The following is a 16,591-nucleotide window of genomic DNA, read 5'->3' as shown; positions in this document are numbered from 1 at the left end:
GCTCGCCCCGACAGTGTTCAGAGTATGACATGCAGACTTTCAGGAATGCAGAATATGCAGTGTGTGATGGACAACCTCCGTGTGTGACGGGCAGTTTTTCAACCACAATACTGCTTTGATTTCAGTTGCATCTACTCCTCTTTCTACGATGACCTTCAGGGCGCTGTTGTGAGCGTTGCTGGGCAAGAAGCACATACTTAATGCATTCCTGATCCATCCCCCTCCCTTCCATGGAACTTCCTCAGAGCCTTCGTTTCCCCTCCTTGCTCTAGAATATTTTTGTGGCGTCAGGAGTTTCCACATGTTTTTTGCAGACATTTAAATAGAGCATATAGTGAGTGTCAGGTATGCGTTGCCTTGGTGCCTTAAGGGGGGACCAGTTAATGTTCTCAGTTAGTTGATTTTGTTTACTTTCAGTACAGCTCTGTTTGGCTTTCCCTATGGGTGTGGGAATGTGAACTGTGCTGTACCCGGTGCTGGGCTCGATGGAGTGTGTGCATGCTCTGTTATTTCTTTGTTTTGGGTTCGAAAACTTGCAGTATACAAGCAATCGCATGCAGCGTTTTGCCACACAAGAGCCCATAGTTTGTCGATATATCGCCCCAGTCTGAGTTCTCCCCTCTTTAGCTGAGGCGCTCATAGTGTCTTCCCCAACGTCTGTAATTCCCACGTTCCTTTTCTACTGAACACCCTGCCACAAAATTCCAATACACAAAATCCACTCCACACCACATGCATTCACTCCAAACCAAAAAGCATGGGTAAATTACATTGCCATTTACATCAACAGCTCTAAATCTAAAACAAGCATTGGCATAGCCAACAGGTCTCACATTTAAGACCTTTATAAGTGTTTAGCCATGCAACAGTTAATGTTGTTGCACCAAGGATATTGTACTGCATAACTAAATACTTATAAGGCTCCAAAGGCAAGACCTATTGGCTATGCCAATGCTGGTTATTTTTTCTTCCTTGGACATACCAAGAAAAAGGTCACACGCTTTACCTACCGTGAGCCTCAGCACAAACAAGGTTGCTCAGGGGTAAATTAGTCTGGTTTCAGTTATCAGCCCAACAGTTTTTAGGTCTCGCCTAGCGTTGCTGCGCAGCTCGCTCAGCGAGATTTATCGCTAACAAGGAGTTTTAGGAAAAGGCTTGAAGCCCTGCCACTTATTTCCATTGGCTGGCGTCACCGTTTATGCTAAACGGTGGCCTGCCATTGGAAATAAGCTTTCTAGGGTGCCTCCTTTTCGCTTTTTTTCTGCGGCCCACCTGGACTGGATTGCCTGTTTCACGGCTGTCATGAAGACTTTTCTTAGCTGCTTGTTTAACAAGCATATAAGAAAAGTCTTCACAACCGCTGTGAAGCAGGCACGGAGCTCGAGGCACACGGGGAGGACAAGGGTTTCCTGCAGACTCTGGGAGCTTGCACTTTCTATTTCAGTGTTTTTTTTTGGTTTTTTTTTTTTACTTTACTGCCTGTTTCAGTCACTGCTCTTTCTGTTGCATAAATTTTTTTTATCCTTTAAAGCGGAGCGCGATGCACCCCGGGCACTCGGTAACATGCTGTTTGTTTGCATATTCTAATAATCTGATCGAGTAAGATAAAGCGGAATTCAAAATGCGCAACAGACGGTAACCTTACCAGCATGCTTCCGTTCTTTTTCTTTAACAGTTTTCAAAAAGGCAGCCGTGTGTTTTTTAAACCTGCATGCCGGGGACACACAAGCATGCCGGGGACACACAAACATGCCGCTTTTTTACATATTCTAATAATCTGATAGAGTAAAATAAAGCAGAATGCAGGCTTTATTTAACCATATGTGATCGTTAAAGGTAGGCAGTGTTAATGTTTTCGTAAACTCCCCACACACACTTTCACAGTGTAAAAAATGTGCAACAGCTGGTAACACTACCAGCAGACTTCCGTTCTTAATTACATTGGCTGTGTGCTGCGCCAGCAAGTTTAACAATAAGTTACCGATACACCGCCTTACTGTGTGAGCGCTTTTGAAGTTGGGTATATTTTTTTGCTGTATTAAGCCGTTAGAAAACCTAGGCAGGAGAGAGCACTTGCTGTGTGATAAATGAAAAACCATCTACATTATTTGGGAATGACCCTATGAAAACCCGTCTGTTCTCTAGTAGTCGTTCTCGTCGCCAATGGCTGTGCTGTGGCAAGTCATACATAATTTACTGAAGGAGAGAGCTATGCTTAGAAAACTTCGGGTGGTGTTTGTGGCAGTTGTCACCGTACCCCTTCCAGCCCCCTGCCTCTGGTATAAGATATTGCCGGCTTATTGCTTTTCCAGCCCAACCAAACGTGGAGTCTGTTCTGTTGCCCTGGAGTTAGGAAGTGGTATTAAAAAACACAAATCTCCCCTCCAAATCCTACACCTCCAGAACACACACCTGCCCAGTTTCATAAATAAATGCCGTGCTTGCCTGTATGCTGCCTTCTTATTCAATTTGCATACAAGTGAATAGACACCAAAACAAGAAAAGTGGCTATTTGACATGAAATGCAGTTTTGCTTTTCTTTTCAGAAATGCTTCATGTACCGTTCTGTCATAAGTGTCCGGAGCTGGCTTTAGGCTGCTTGTTCTCGTCGCCAATGCCTGCGCTGTGGCAAGCTGTACATAATTTACTAAAGGACACAGCTGTGCTTGGAAAACTTCGGGTGGCAGTTGTCACAGTACCCCTTCCAGCCCCCTGCCTCTGGTATGTGATACTGCTGGCTTATTGCTTTGCCAGCCCAACCAACCGTGGAGTCTGTTCTGTTGCCCTGGAGTTAGGAAGTGGAATTAAAAAACACAAATATCTCCCCTCCAAACCCCCCACCTCCACAACACGCTGCACCCAGACCCTTGCTCAGGAGGGCTTCAGAAGTTCAGCAGAAAGGATACCAGTTGATAATGTTTATAGTGTATAAAAGTAATTTACCTACAATACTCCAAGCTTCATTAATGATTAACTTTTATATGAAACACTTTATTGAAGTGGGTGAATTTTAACGAGTGCAGACAGGAAGCTAAGAGGAAAGTAAACAAAAAGGTGTGCACATAAAGAAAGTAAACCCTCTTTGAACAACACATTATTTTAACAATGCCTTTGCAAGGGGTGTCTCTTTTGTAAAATGAGTGACTAGTTTTATATAGCGCTTACTTGACACGAGCGTATTGGAGCGTTTTACAGGAGCACCAGTTACATTCTCTCTAGGGTGCTCTTCCTCCTCACCCAGTTTCTCGCGGATTATCCCCCTCTCTCCCTCCAGGGCCTCCAAACAAGCCAGTTTATTTAACTAGCGCGGCGCACAGGCATTCTGAGGGCGCATGTTCCGAGCACTTCCTCCTCCTCTCCCACTTGTTCTGCGCTGGAGTAATTGGCTGTTCTGGCTAATCAAATGCCATCAATTCCAGTCCATGTCAGCTTGGCTGCTCCCCTCCTCCGCCTGCTTGATTCCAGCGACACCGGGCTGTGCGTAACTGATGCAGCATCGTTGTTTTTAGGGCTCGCCTATGCAGCGGGCATGCGCTGCATAGGAGACCTTTAGCAGTCGTTCAGCTCTTTTTCGAAGCACATACTCGTGCTTGTAGTGGCATACACCTTGCGGGAGCGCGCAAGGGCGGCCCACAAGCATGAGTGTGCTTCGAAAAAGAGCAGACTGCTCTCCCGAGCGCATGCACCACTCGTGGGTGCACCCCTCCGCCTCTCCCACTGCAGCCTGCACGTTTTTTTTTTTTTTTTGTTTGTTTTTTAAACCTTCAGCGCGAGGCACGCGTGCTTGTTCTTTGTGGTGTGTGTGCACCTGAAATGCCTAGGGAGCAACGAAGCTTGATGTTGGCTTGGACAACATTTAAAATATGTAGATTAAAACCTTGAAGACCATTCCACCCACTGCTTTGCACAATACAAAATTCAATTCCTCTTCTAATCCCGGCAGCATTGCTGCACAGCCGTGTCCCTCAGTGGTGATGGCGCCGTGCACGTGTGCAAGATGCCAATGAGCAATCCTGTCCTCTTTAATTTAAAGTTATTTTATGAATTAAGCTAGTATGCTGGATTTCGTTTGGCAATAGTTGCTTTGGGCTAGTAATTCTTAATTGCTCTTCATTTTAGCTTGCATATGCACGTTCAGAAAACAAGTCCAAAACTCTATAACATCTGGTCGCATCATATGTAAACAAATAACCAGTAAGACGGCATAATCTTCAATTTCCTAGGGTGGGTGTTACAATGTTGTCACTGATGTGTAGGCTGAGGAGTACCTGCCATTTCAAAGGTATAGGTTTCTTGTTGTAGTGTAAAACTGCCATTTGTGTGTTCTCTTAATACCAAACCCCAACAAGAATTGGCATAGCCAATAGGTCTCGCCTTCTTCTCCAAAGACTGAAAATATTAAATGCTGCAACTTCTAGCCCCGACGTTTAGGTGGCAGCCTTCCATTTAAGCTGGAATAGGGGCCTTGGAGACCCGCAGTTCACTATGGTGTGTGTATTCACTTTACCAGCTTGCAATATATATTAAGTGATTTGTAAAGTCCATTGGTTTGTGAGACTGGTTCGTTTTGGACTTAAGAATACCCATATGGGAGGAGCTTAGCGCGTGATCAAGATGGCCGCGTGAGCCTAGAGCTCCCGAGACCCTCGCTCCCTCCGGCATCTATCCTGTCTATTATCCTGTACTTGATGCCCGGACTATTGGAGAGGATCTGCTGCTGAGGCGGGAACTGTTGTCCGAGTCGAAATCGCCCACCGGAGACCGAAGTTATACTGCCTGGAAGTTTGGGGCCTAATCCCCGCACGGTGCCCGGGACTTGCGTTGGCACAGTGCCCGTGCCCTAATTGAACAACAGCGGCCTGGTCGGGGAAGAGTCGTCGGAGGGGAGGGGATTTCACTTTCGATTTCGCCTTCCAGTCTCCAGGGCGCCCGGGACGGGGCGTGCGCGGCGCCAGCCACTGGTTGCATGCCCATTTACCCTGTACGGGCCAGGAGATTGTCTACACGGTAGATTGCGATGTCGACCAGATCGGACGCCGAAAAACAGAAGCCCAAGAACACCAGGCGGGGCACCTCCACCCAGACTAATACCATGGACCGCTATGCCCATCAGAGGGGGTCCCCGGGCGAATCAGGCCCGACGTCGGAAGCCTCGAAGGACGCGGCATCCCCCTCCACAGAATTAACCCTGCAGGACATCATGGGGGCCATCGAAGGGATGAAGTCCTCGATTGGGCAGCAATTTGAGACCCTGGCACAAAAAGTAGATGCCATATCGATAGATGTCAACCTGGTTCGGGCCGACCTCGGCAAAACTAATGAGCGGGTTCAGTCCTTGGACCTCAAGACTGCCGGCCTCCTGGGCGATGTCTCCGGCCTCCAGCAGGAAGTCCGTACTCTCCGGGCAGCAAATGATCACTTCGCCCGCCGGTTGGAAGACTTCGAAGGCCGTGCTAGGCGCAACAACGTGCGCATCATTGGGGTCCCGGAAAATTCGGAGGAGCAGTCGGTGGACCTGTTCGTTGAGGACCTGGTGGTGAACCATCTGGCACCCAAAGGCCTTAGCAAGTTCTTTACCGTCGAACGGGCCCATAGAGTTCCTGGCGGGAGGCCCAAGGTGGGGGCCCCACCAAGGCCGATTGTCGCCCGGATCTTTAATTTCAGGGATCGAGATGCCCTACTACAAGCATCGCGGATGGCCGGCCTGCTGCCATTCCAGAACACTACTGTAAGCTTTTATCCGGACTTTACTCAGATGGTGCAAAAGCAGCGGCAAGGCTTCATGGCGGTCAAGAGAAGACTGCGTGAGATGGGACTAAAATATGCCATGCTCTTTCCTGCAAGGTTGCGGGTGGTGTTCGAAGAGCGGACTTTCTTTTTTGAGGCACCCGACATGGTCGGAGACTGGCTGGACACTCTGCCCCAAGGGCGGCCTGGCGCGGAACGCTCTGGTGGCGCAGATGGTGCTGGTGACGAACATTGAACCAGGACTTAAGTACCACGACTCCGATCCCTCCGGGAGGTTGATAGTCCGGGGGGTGGCGGGGGCTGTAGGGGAGCTTTTTCCTCCTCTGGGGTTCTTTCCGTAGACTAGTTCTATAAGGGGCGACAGGCACACTGCAAGTTGGGGGGCACTTTAGAGCTTACGCAGGGGTGCAGGGTGGGGGGTGGGTGGGGTTTGTTGTTGGGGTTGTTGTTGTTTTTGGTTCTGCAAGGCGTCAGGATGCAAGCTCCTGTGGTTCGGGTCGGGTTCCACGCGGGTGGTGGTGGTCTCCTTACATGCTGGGATGGGGGGTAGGGGCCTCAAAATACTCAGTTGGAATGTGAATGGCCTGGGGGATCGTATTAAGCGTGGGATTGTACTGCAATTTCTGAAGAGATGTGCCCCTGATATTGTCCTCTTGCAAGAGACGCACTTGATTGGCAACACGTGCCATGCACTCAATCGTAAAGGCTATAAGTTTGTTGCGCATTCCGGGTTCACCTCGGGTTCCAGAGGGGCGGGAATACTAGTCAGGTCCTCTCTCCCATTTGAGGTTGACTCTACTACTGTAGACGATAGGGGGCGCTTTGCGGCAGTAGCGGGACGGTGGGAGGGCAGGACGCTGGTTCTGGTGTCGGTTTATGTCCCCCCTGCATTGCAGCCCACTACCCTAGCGGACTTAGAGAGGACATTACTGGATCTCCCAGAGGGCGTGTTGGTGGTGGGTGGTGACTTTAATGCGGTCGGCTCAGGCCTGCTTGACAGGCACCCGCAGAGGATTTCGGGGGGGGCTCAGAAGTGGCTTCCTGATTTCATAGATACCCTAGGGCTGGTTGATTGTTGGAGAATGTTGCATCCCACACAACGGCAGTACACTTTCCACTCAGGTGCGCATGGCAGTCTCTCCAGAATTGATTATGTCCTTACTCTGGCTTCACACGCTTCCAGTGTCTCTGAGGCCAGGCACATGGCACGAGGTATTTCTGACCATTCTCCGGTGTGGATCTGTATGGATGTTGCCAGAGGAGTGGGTGGTAGGGTGGCCCCAATTAACCCGTGGCATCTTAGAGACCCTGTGACTCGTAGTGAGGTACTTAAGGCGATCGACCGTTATTTTCAAGAAAACCTCGGTTCGGTCACGTCGGCGGTGTCCTTGTGGGAAGCATTCAAAACCGTGATTAGGGGTGAGGCCCTCTCCTTGATTACAGCGGCCAAGCGTCGGAAAGACGCGGAGGTTGCCCAGCTTGAGGCGGAGATCGCAGACCTAGGGCTGGCCCTGGAGGGTGAGGTCACGGAGGAGGCGCTGCACGAATTGAGCCTTAAGCAATCGGAGTACAGGGCCCTCGTGACTGACGCAGCCAAGGCTCTGAGTAGGGAACAGCGGGGCCGTCTGTACGACGTCGGGGACAAGGCCGGGAAATTGATCGCGTGGCTGGACAAGAAGGAGAGGGTCAATCGAGTGGTGCCGGACCTAGTGATGGAGGATGGCGTCATGGTCACGGAGCCGGAGGGCATAGTCCAGTGCTTTGCGGATCACTTCCACACGGTCTATACATCCGTGTCGGACAGGCCTGTGGAGGACTCATGTGCACTCCTGCGCGATCTCGCCCTGCCTTGCCTCTCCGACGTGGACAGGGACGACCTTGATGGCGACATCACGGTCGATGAGATTGCGGGGGCGATCCGTTCTTTGCGTCCGGGCAAGGCCTCGGGTCCGAATGGCCTGCCCATTGAGCTCTACAAACTCCAGCCGGACAAGATCGCTCCGCATCTACGAGCCATGTTTGTGGAGGCGCGGGCGACGGGTTCCCTCCCGCTCGACCAGCGCCTGGCAACGATCGTGGTCATCCATAAAGATGGCAAGCCTAGAAACAGGTGCAGTTCATACAGGCCGATCTCGCTCCTTAATGCTGAGCCGAAGATCCTTGCTAAAATCCTCGCAAACCGGCTAGTCAGGGTGGTCGGTGACCTGATCCACCCCGACCAATCTGGATTCATCCCACATCGAAATACTGCGTTGAATCTTAGGCGCATACATGGTGCGATCGCAAGGGTCGGGACGATGCGGGAACCGGCCGTGGTGGCTGCGCTCGACGCAACGATGGCATTCGACACGGTTGAGTGGGCATATTTGTGGGCCGCGCTCGCTAAGTTCGGCTTCGGGCCCGGATTTGTGGGCTGGGTGAGGCTCTTATACGAAGGACCTCTCGCCAAAGTTGCGGTTAACGGGAGGGCCTCCAATCCCTTGGGAAGGGGTACCAGGCAGGGTTGTCCCCTCTCGCCGCTGTTGTTCGCTCTCGCCCTTGAGCCGCTAGCGGCATGGATACGGTGGCACCCAGACGTGAGGGGGATTCGCTGGTCCCCCGACCACGAGGACCGCATTTCCCTCTATGCCGACGACATTCTGCTCTATCTTACCTCACCCCGGAAGTCCCTTATAGTTGTCTGCGACATCTTGACTTCCTTCGGGAGGAACTCGGGGCTCACCATCAACTGGGGTAAGTCATATCTGTACGCCCTGTGTGGAGACGCCCCGGTTCCCCCGCGGAATTGCCCGATCCAGATCGCCCGGGAGGGTTTTCAGTATCTTGGGATCTATATTTCGGCCGACCCCACGGTACGGTATGAGCGAAACCTGCTCCCTCCGTTGGCGCGCCTGCGGCGGGACGTGGCAGGCTGGAGGCGGCTGCCGCTTTCCCTCCTCGGTCGTGCGGCGCTATTTAAAATGATGTCGCTTCCCCGTTTTCTCTATGCCCTGCAGAACACTCAGGAGCTGGTCCCGGCCAGTTATTTTCGGGAGGTTGAGAGTCTACAGCGTTCGCTGCTGTGGGACGGCCGCCCGCGTATAGCGATAGCAAAATTAACTCTCCCTTGGTATGACGGGGGTATCGCGCTTCCCGACATCCGGAGATACTATTGGGCCTCCCAACTGAGCGCAATCAACCACGGAGTCTACGGTCCTGCGCTTAGCCCCGGCTTCGCTATGGACCGGTGGTTGCTGCGGGGTGGTGGCTACTATAGAGCACTTTATTCAAGGGCCCCGGCTGGGTCCCTCACGGGGCCGACCGGGGTGGCGGTGCACGTGTGGAAGGCAGTCACGAACTCCCTGGGGTGGAAGGATAGACTCACACTGGCCACTCCGCTGTTTGACTCTGACATGCTGGGGAAACTCTGGAACTCTAAGGGTTTCGACAAATGGGACCTGATTGGTATCTCCAGGGTGGGGGACATGCTGGCCAAGGGACGGATTAAGTCGTTTAAAGAGCTGCAGACGGAATATGCGCTAGAGGGCACGGAATACTTCCGGTACGCGCAGGTACGCCATGCGCTGCGGTCGGTCCTCGTTGAGGGGGAGAAGGTGCCTGAATCCTCTCCGCTGGAGGACCGGATCTTGGACGGCCATGTGCCGGAGAGCACAATCTCTCTCATTTACAAGAAGCTGGTGAACGTCCGTACCGATCTCCTCCTGGGGGTGCGGGACCAGTGGACTAGAGACGGTCTTGAGCTGGACGATGAGGACTGGCAGTACGCTGTCTCCTCCCCGAAAGAGGTTGCCATCCCCGCCAGGCTGCGGCTGGTCCAGCTTAAGATACTCCACAGAGTCTGTCACTGGCCCCCGGTTGGTCCACATGGGTTTCTCCGAGGACGGGCTGTGTAAGAGGGGCTGCGGGATGGTGGGCACCTTTCTGCACATTATATGGGAGTGTGGTGTGATTGCGGAATTGTGGAAGCAGATTCATGTTGTGATGCAGGAGGTCACGGGTATTGTGTTGCACTCAGAGGCGCGGCGCTGTCTCTTGAACGTGTGGGGCCCTACAGACTACGATGCTGCGCAGACTCAATGGGTGACCCTTGGTAATATGGTGGCCAAGCGGGATATTGCACGATCGTGGGGATCCCCTAGCCCGCCCACCCTGGATGCATGGAAGGATAACATGGACTGGTGCATGTTTCGGGAGAAAACAGTGTATTGTGCACGGGGGAGGCCCAAGAAATGGCATAAGGTGTGGGGGGGGTGGAACCAGTATAGGGGGTACATCTGCCTGCCTCCTGCCGCTGACCCACCAGAGGAGCACCTCTCCCCCTAGCCCCACTTCCGACTTGAGTTTTGCTGATGAAATCTGATGGAAAGTTAGTGCCTCTGCCTCTCCCTCCCCTCCACACTTGAGGGCTGATCTGATGGTGGATATGGGGCCGCCTCATCGGTGGGATCTGACGCGAACACATGATGTGTATTGCCTTGCTTGTTATGTTTTACTTTAAAAATTGAAACCTTTTCTCTCTCCTGCTTGACAGCTATAGAAGACTACATATGTTTGACGAGCTGCCGAACCTCCGGGTTGTCGGCTGAATAGCTGTGTATCTGAAATATCCGAATAAAGGTTTAAAAAAAAAAAAAAAAAAAAAATACCCATATACTGGCATTGTCGAGCCAGATATGACTGTCTAACAATAAAAGTATATGTTGCCTTGGTTCACTGTGAAGACTCAAATGGATACAAATCAAAACCTAACACTTGTTTTTCTCCAGCCCGCAGTGAAGATGTGCAGTCCCCTCCATCGCAAAGACGTCGTACGGATGATCCATCCACTGGAGAGTTGCTGCCCATGCCAACATCGCCTGCTGCTGATATGAGCATCCCCAGTGTCCAGGACTCCTTGTTCTCCAGTCCAGCGCCCTTCCGTCATTCTGGTAAATGTTCTCTCACTTCTGGTGTTCAGCTGTGGCTGCGGTTGTTGAATGTGCCTTAGCCTCTCGGGTATATGATTCTAGTTCTAATGTTCATGCGTTGGGGGATCCTAACTAAAATTAGATTAGATTTGACCAATGAGATGTTTTGAAGCTTACTTCAAATTTTTGTCTCCTCAGTTCAAGCTGCTAGTGAATTGGATCTGAGTTCCCCTCTGACATATGGGACTCCTAGTTCTAGAGTGGATGGCACCCCACGGAGTGGCGTGCGGGGGACTCCTGCAAGACAGAGACCCGATCTTGGGTCTGTCCGAAAGTCCAGGCAGGTGGACCTGCACTCTGATCAGGTATGCTCCACCGAAATGCAGGGGTGAAAGGGGGCGGGATGATGCCTCTCTGCAAATGAGTATTTTGATTGTTTTTTTTCTTTATTCCTTTTAACATGCAGCCTGCTGCTGAAGATCTGGTAACCAGTGAACAGTCGTTTGGCCAGAAGTTGGTCATCTGGGGAACCGATGTCAACGTTGCCTCATGCAAAGAAAAGTTCCAGGTTGGTTTTTTTTGTATGCACTATTCCTTTTCCAACATGGCTTGTTCTTGACTTGAAAATAGTGTGCTTCTGGTCTGGCCTGTGGGACTGAAAAGGGGATGGTGTCTTCTACTCGCACCCAAAGAAAAACCCTGCTCTCATTTGTGTCCCCGAGTATTGTTTTCATTTGTTAAAAAATTCTGTTTAGGTATTTTCTACTAAACATTTCATAAGCTTACTGTTGCGAGACCTATTGTGGGCTTGCCAAGAATGTAGAGTGGTTTGGGGGTCCACCCATTGCTTGCCATCGGTTGGCTTTCCTATCCATCATTTACCTGCTTCTAATTCGTTTCCCAGCTTGTCAGTATGGTTTGTTCTCCCATGGAGCATAGTCTCTTTACCATCTCTTTTCACCATGTTGATTATTTCTCTTTCAGAGATTCCTTCAGCGCTTTATTGACCTTCTGTCCAAAGAGGATGAAAATGCTGGCCTGGACCTGAACGAGCCTCTCTACATGCAGCGCCTCGAGGAGGTGCGTGTCTGCAGTCCTACCCCACCTGCATGTTTTACAGTAACTCTAGCAGGGCTAGAACTAATTTCTGTCCTCTCGTTTTACAGATCAACATGGTTGGGGAACCCTTCCTGAATGTGGACTGTAACCACCTGCGAACGTTTGACCAAGATCTGTACAGGCAGCTGGTGTGCTACCCTCAAGTAAGAATGCTGGTTTGCTGTGGGAGGGGTTGGAGCCTGCCAGACTAGTTTCTAAGCAGATACTTTTGTTCTCCAATTTTACATCACTGTCTAAATTTGAGAGAATTAATTTCTCTGATTATTCATGACGTAAGCTGTGGAATTAATCCTATTTCAGCTCCAGGTCTTTCATTCTACGAAAAGTGTAAATGGCAGATTATACATTAGTGAACATGTGGTGAAGAAAGGCGAAGTGCCAGTGTCTCACGAGGATAGTGTGCTTCTACCTCACTAGCCTGGTTTGATATTAAACAAATTCTCATATGTAAGTAATGCATGTGGAAGAGCTGGATAATATTGCAGTGTAAGGATTCTAAATTACAGAAGGATGATTATCCCTAAACGCCAACCCCAGACCTCGCCTCCCTCCCCTACACCTTCTCACTGGAAAATCACAGGCTTTTGAAGTTCTGTGGACTGTCTAATAAAAAATAAAAAAATTACTAATGTTTTGGGTTGGTACTACTTAGCTAAAAGTTAATTTAGAACTACAAGGCCATACTAAAGCTTGAATCTGCGCTATACAAACGACTCCAACTAGCATCGTTTTTGAATTCGTCTTGAGAGGATCCCGATAAGTATTTTAAACATGATTACAGTTATATATTTGCAATTGGCCAGCGTAAACTTGAGGATGTCTGGTGTAGGAGGAATTGTAATGTTAAAGCGCTAGAAGTACTGCCGTTATGTTTCTCTAGCTGCTAGAAGCTCAGTAATCGGCAGGGGATTTTTTAATTTTTGCAAGAAGGGAGCTGCAGATCAGTTGGGGGTATTCAATAGTTTGGCATTGTTCCAGTTGGAGGGCTGCCGCCATTTTCCGGCTCTGGAAGCTGGCTATTTCAAAAGAAGGCCTGCTAGAACGGGTCTGCTACAGTATGGGTTCAGCTTATCGTTTAAAATGGTTCTGATGGCGGTCCAGTCAGCTTGTTTGTGATTTCATAGAAAAACTGTTGCATGGAGCACCATTTTCAGAGAAAACATTTGACCTAAACTGTTCAGCCGAAAAATTCGGGATCAATGGCATTTACCATTTCATATGGTTTTTTTTCCCCTTCAAATTTAGTTTTTGCATGCTTACATTTTTTATAAAGTGTAAATGCATTGGTTGAAGGTATTACTTTCAGAAACATTCGTGGCTGAGGAATTTATTTCAGTACTTTACTTAAGAGGAACATTTCAGATTTATATCTTTTACACCGTCAAACTATTACTTAGGATACTTTTCACTGACTCGGCATCTTCCCTCAACTCCATCCATCCCTGACCTTCTCACATCCCCTAAACACCATCCATCCCTGCCCCTTAAAGTCCTGTCCAACGCCGAAACAGCACCAATTCCTGACCCCTAAAAACCTCATCACCCATAAACTCCACCCATCTGTGAACCTTAAAAATGCTCACCAGCCCTAAATTCCACCCATCTGTGAACCTTAAACTAAATCCCGATTCCCTAAAAAAAAAAGGGCCCCACCCACTAAAGTTCACCCATCTCCAGACCTTAAACTTTTTTGTTACTCTACTCTGCCCATCCCCGATTCCAAATCTCCCTCACCACACCTTAACTACACAACTGTTCAATGTCATTTGGGTATTTTCCTTCCAATCATTTCCTTTGAAATGTTATCTTTTAATTTTCGGTATATTTGTATTTCCTTAAAATAGTCCTTAAAATCTGGTTTCCAGAAACCTGACCAGTCCGCTCCTTTTGCATGTTAAGGTAGTGCGTTCTAAGGAGGCCCATTTTGTATATGCCTTTTCTGCAAGTTGTTATCCTGACGTGGGTGTGACTTCTTACAGAATATTCATGAATCCGTCCAAAAATGACTGGTGGGCTCCTGAAGCTGTTGATGGGGCATTTCTTATTCTCTCCAATGATGGCCCACGGGGAAATCATGACGCAGCCTAATCTTTCCCCTGGGGATTTCGTGCTGGGTGGACAGGACATGGGTGGGGATAGGTAGCTGGGGGGGAGGGTCCGGAGAGGCGTAGTCTGCCTCTGCCGGACTTTTTCCACCTTTTGGGGTTGGGGGGGAGGGGGGGGGGGTGTAGAGGGATAAAAAAGTTGTCCGCCCACCCTACAGAATATGATTCTGGGAACAAGGGCTTGTTGTCTGTACTGCTGCGTATCAGCCAAGGTTAGGACAGGTTATAGGGGTCGTAAGCAGGCGTCTTAGGAGTGTGGGGGGGGGGGGGGACGGCGGAGAGTCACATGCAGGCTTATCCACACTCGCTGGGGGATAAAAGAACGGAGCCCAGGTGAAAGCTCCGTGTGCGATACCTTGTCGAGTGAGGAGAGAGTTCAGGGAATGGTGTTTGGGAGATAAGAGCCTGGGGAGACGGCAAGAAGTAAAGGGTTGGATCCCGGAAGGCTGGAACAAGGTATGACGTTTGGGGAATGGAAGTTTGGTGTGAGATAAGAGTGCTGGATGTATGTGGGACGTGCCTTATTTGTAAAGTTGATGTTGTTGTTGAATAGGTAGGTAGGGTATACTTTATTTAGATATAAAAATATCTTTAAAAGATCACCTCAAAATTACACATCAAAACATTTTTAAAAACAGAACCTTGACATAAAAACAGTAGTCAATGGAAACATCAAAATAAAATTTTAAAAAAACTTCACCAATCTATCAATGGAAAAGAACTTAGTATGCAAAGTGCAATGACCAGTTTAACATTTAAAGTGCATTTAGATTCCTGTCTTTGACAAGGACCATAAGTTCAGACCATGGACCGTAAAGTAACAGCCAATTGTGCAAAGCAACAGTTCAATAAAAAGGTATAAGCAGCAGTTGAGAAATCACAGGATAAAATGAAATAGCTCTTAAAGCATAAAAGCGGACCAGCCCGTAACTACTTAAGAGAGCGGTAAGCATTTCGTAAGAAAATTGTAAAAGCGATGTTTAGATCTGTGTTTTCTGGCATTAATGCTGCGATGATTGCTTGTCTGCAAGATCGGATTCCCAGCCTGTTCCACTCAGTTTTCAGTTTACGTCTGCGTTGTGACAAAGCAGGACAGAGACAGACTATATGCTCCATGGTTTCGGGAGACATGCCGCACCCCCTGCAGATTACATCCTCTGACAGACGGCGCCAGACGGGAAGATCTTTTAAAAATTGCCATTCACCCAGTCTGGCGGCCATAAAGCTGATTTTTAGGTGCAAGGAGTAAGTGCAGGATAAGTAAGATGCGGGGGCTAACCGACCATATGAAGACATTGTTGCCCAGGCGTGTCTGCGTTTGGCAAATTGGGCTTTATCAATGATCAAGGACCTCATTCGAATACAGTTCTTAATGCTATTTTTAAATGCTGCTTTACTAGGGTTGAGGTCCCATAATGCACCGGCAGACATTTCTCGGATCGAATCCTTAAAAAAGTGGCTGTATGAGCCGCGTGGATTTGTCTGGGAAATATCCAACCAAGTTAAGGACTCCAATGATCCTGGCTTTGCCTGTCTCAGTTTGTGGCACAGGTTTAGATACAGACCAGTGACTGAAATTTCATAGTTTAACAGACCGAATTCTAGTCTGATCTGAGCAGCAGAAGCTGATTTGGGCAAGTGGAGGATTTTTTTTGTAAAGTTTCGTCACGTGTTGGTTAAAAGAAGGATTTAGTTTCCCCCTAAAAATCTCAGCACCATAAGTCAAAGTGGGCCCAATTTTTGCTCTCATGACTTCCAGTAATGGGGACAAGCTTGGGCCAGACCAATTTCTTGAGAGCTTACAGTAGCTTACCTGTAGGTTCATGGCTTTTACTGAGATAACCTTACGCTGTTGGTTAAAGTTGCCCCTGGAGTCAAAAGTGACCCCAAGATATTTGTAAGTATTTCCTGGTCTAAGGCTAGAGTTGTTAAACTGACAACCACCCCCACGGTATAGCTTTCTACCAAAAGTGACGACTTGGGTTTTCTTTAAATTGACCTCCAACCCATTCATGGTTGTATAGGCTATTATTGTTGAATAAGTTTGCAACAATTTCCTTATTAATTGCCCTGTTATGCCATTCATGGTCATGAGTGTTCTGTTGTTGCACAACAAGCCATCTTGTTTGTTCTGAACTGGACATAGCTGGTCTGTTTGGGGATTAGGCACGTGTGAAGTTGTTTTTGTTGTGCTGAACAATGTATAGTGTTAAACTCTTCACTTCATTTCTCACAGGAAGTTATCCCGACATTTGACATGGCTGTTAATGAGACCTTCTTTGAGCGGTACCCAGATTCTATTTTGGAGCACCAGATTCAGGTCCGGCCCTACAATGCACTAAAGACCCGCAACATGAGGAGCTTAAACCCAGAAGGTAACCCTTATGCTGCAGCTGCATTCCTCCTTTTCATTTAGCATTAACATTTATCAGTCAATAGGAAAGCATATAGATGTAAAGCGAGCGGGATAATGATGAGGGCAGAAGCTGTGTATCAGTTCTTTGGTGTGATAGGCTTTTCTCAGTGCATAGGGATTTTTGTGTTTTGATTTCCTAATGATGAGCAAAGTGGGGGAAATGCCAAATCCTTGGTACCATGCCCAAGAGAACACACAGCGTACATGTTTTCTAAATTCCATTGCCGAAGTCTAGTAGCAGGTACATGGGAATGCCGCGTCCACCTAAAAGCTCCCAGAGTATTTGGCACTTGCCC

General features: G+C 48.9%; 1 protein-coding gene across 1 annotated transcript in view; it reads left to right on the top strand.

Moving 5' to 3' along the window:
* MCM4 (minichromosome maintenance complex component 4) overlaps positions 1–16,591 on the top strand; it is a 52,452-nt gene that overhangs the window by 18,185 nt on the left and 17,676 nt on the right. The window contains exons 3-8 of the mRNA XM_085605660.1: positions 10,515–10,676; positions 10,854–11,020; positions 11,122–11,223; positions 11,640–11,735; positions 11,822–11,917; positions 16,116–16,254. Of these exons, the coding sequence (XP_085461786.1) occupies positions 10,515–10,676; positions 10,854–11,020; positions 11,122–11,223; positions 11,640–11,735; positions 11,822–11,917; positions 16,116–16,254 (762 nt within the window). The remainder of the gene's footprint in view (positions 1–10,514; positions 10,677–10,853; positions 11,021–11,121; positions 11,224–11,639; positions 11,736–11,821; positions 11,918–16,115; positions 16,255–16,591) is intronic.

The sequence above is a fragment of the Triturus cristatus genome, chromosome 5_1 (genome assembly GCF_964204655.1).
Source record: "Triturus cristatus chromosome 5_1, aTriCri1.1, whole genome shotgun sequence".
In the NCBI taxonomy this organism is placed as follows: Eukaryota; Metazoa; Chordata; class Amphibia; order Caudata; family Salamandridae; genus Triturus; species Triturus cristatus.
The sequence above is the reverse complement of the archived record's forward strand: the minus strand, read 5'-3'. Positions and strand labels throughout refer to the sequence as shown.